Source organism: Carlito syrichta, unplaced genomic scaffold (genome assembly GCF_000164805.1).
Source record: "Carlito syrichta isolate Samal-C Ts95f unplaced genomic scaffold, Tarsius_syrichta-2.0.1 Scaffold304483, whole genome shotgun sequence".
NCBI lineage: Eukaryota > Metazoa > Chordata > Mammalia > Primates > Tarsiidae > Carlito > Carlito syrichta.
The window spans coordinates 314,627-316,798 of record NW_007248579.1 but is presented as its reverse complement, the minus strand read 5'-3'; the positions used below and the strand labels follow the sequence as shown (position 1 = coordinate 316,798).

The 2,172-nt window shown below is 59.6% G+C and overlaps 1 protein-coding gene across 1 annotated transcript in view; it reads right to left on the bottom strand.

Annotated features, from left to right (window-relative positions):
* The window catches only part of LOXHD1 (lipoxygenase homology domains 1), a 170,435-nt gene that overhangs the window by 31,278 nt on the left and 136,985 nt on the right, over positions 1 to 2,172 (bottom strand). The window contains exon 35 of the mRNA XM_021713353.1: positions 28 to 145. Coding sequence (XP_021569028.1) covers positions 28 to 145 — 118 coding nt within the window. The remainder of the gene's footprint in view (positions 1 to 27; positions 146 to 2,172) is intronic.

The window sequence follows — 2,172 nt, the reverse complement described above, 5'->3', positions numbered from 1 at the left end:
GGAAGGAAGGTCGCGAGCCCTGCCTACCCGCTCCAGGAACCACTCGGGCCGGCTGCCCAGGCCGTCGATCCGGATCCGCATCTTTGTGAACGGGGCGATGTCCAGAATCTCCATGAGGAAGGTGTCGTTCTGCTCCCGCTCAAACCTGGGGAGGCAAGGAGGGCCTAAGGCGGGAGGCTGGCCGGGGAGCGGGCCGGCCGGCGCGGATTCGGGCGAGGGGCGAAGATGAGGCTTTCACTCCGTGCCTCCCCACTGGCCATGCTCCCTTCCCGATGGTCCCTGAAAGGCCGGCCGGGTGAAGAGGGTTTGGGGGTGAAACAGCGCTGAGCCAAGAGCACCCGGCTCTGCGTTCTCATCTCATTCCCCTGGTTGTCCGGGATGGTCTCAGCTCCCCTCTGGCACCTGGCTTCCTCCCCTGGGGCCTGGGGAGAATGACGCTAGCCCTGCAGGCTCACAGGGCTGTCACAAGGGCCCAGGGATGTGAAATCCACTCAAAATGGGAAAAGCATTCTATGCTGCAAAAGCCTTAGAGGAGATGCTGCAAGCAGCAGTGTCGCTGTGAATGGCAGGCCGGTTGTGCACAGCACACCTAGGTAGCCTCATTCACGTCTCTGTCTGCAGTCTGCAAAGCGGAACCCAGCGGCCCGGGGTTGGGTGATGCCACGGACAGCGGCACTGCGCTTGGCGAGTCTGAGGGAAGGCGGCTTTCCCTGCCGCTGGGCCTTTTCTGCCGAGTGACCGTGTCGTCTCGGAGACCCTGTCGGCTCCCTGTGGCTCTCCTCACCGCGCCCCGTGCACGGTGTGACCTTCTGTGCTGACTGACACCTGACGGCGGATGGGTTCATTCTGCTGATGGGGCCTGGGGCGACGCAGGTGACACCAGAGATGTGGCTCCACATGGCAATTGTTATACTTCCTTGAACGCACGACACTTTTTTTTTTGAGTTGGAGTCTCACTCTGTCACCCAGACTGGAGTGTGGGGGCACGCTCCCAGCCACCGCAGCCTTGACCTGGGCTCCGGCAATCCTTCCACCTCAGCTTTCCAAGTAGCCGGAACTGCAGGCGTGCGCTACCACACCCGGCTAATTTTTGATTTATTGTAGAGACGAGATCTCGCCAAGTCCCGGGTAGGTCTCGAACCTGCAGGCTCAAGCCATTCACTCGCCTCGGCCTCCCAAAGTGCTAGATTTACAGGCTGAGCCAACAAGCCCGGCCACATGACGTTTTTCAAAGCAGAGGCTGCGGTCAACGAGAGCCGAGGCTGCCAATGCCACGAGCTGAGAACTAATCACCCCCGGTCTTGAAGTAGACGGGACAGACCCGATCTCCTCTGGCAACTCAGGCGTGTGCATTTTCCAATTATTGCCATGAAAACATCCTCCCAAAGTCTGCCCACCTCCCTCCTGCTCTGGGTGAAGCCCTGGCTGTTCCCGGGGGGCGCAAGGACACTGGAGGGAGGCGCTCCTGTCACAAATCGCCTTCTGTCCCTTGCTCTTGCCAAGGACACGATTCTGCATATCCAAGAGCCCTGGAATCCTCGCTGTGGTGGCCCCTCTAGCGTGAAGTCAGGGAGCCTCGCTTTGCGGAGATTCTGTGGTGGGACGACATGCGTAAGGAGGGAGAGAAGCACGCCTTCTTCCAGAAGATGGAGGTGGCGACATCCTCTCCCCTTCGTCCCGGGTGGACCCAGCTCGCCGGGACCCAACCCTCCCCTGGGGTGTGACATCCGCGTCCAGGGGTGGCCCTTGCTGGTCCCCAGCCTTCCCCGACTCGCTGGCCAGATGGCCTCTCCAGACGCCACCTGGGAGGTGCCAGCCTTTGATCCGGTCCCCTCCCTGGCCCAGAGGGACAGGGCTGCTGAAGTGGCCAGGCTAGGTCCTGTACACCTGTGACAGCTGAACTCTGACCATTGTTTTCCTTTTCCTTGCCAAATTCTGGTGTTAATGTGATTTACTCTCCAACCCAATTCTGGCGGATCAAGAAGGAACATCCAGGTGTTTTATGACCCCGCAAAGCTGTCTTTTGGGGACTCTGGCATCTTTTATTTTTAGGGACGAGGTCTCACCAAGTTGCCCAGGCTGGTCTCGAACTCCTGCCTCAGCCTCCCAAAGTTCTGGGGTTGCAGGCAGGAGCCACTGCACCCGGACTCTGTCATCTTTTTTTTTTTTTTT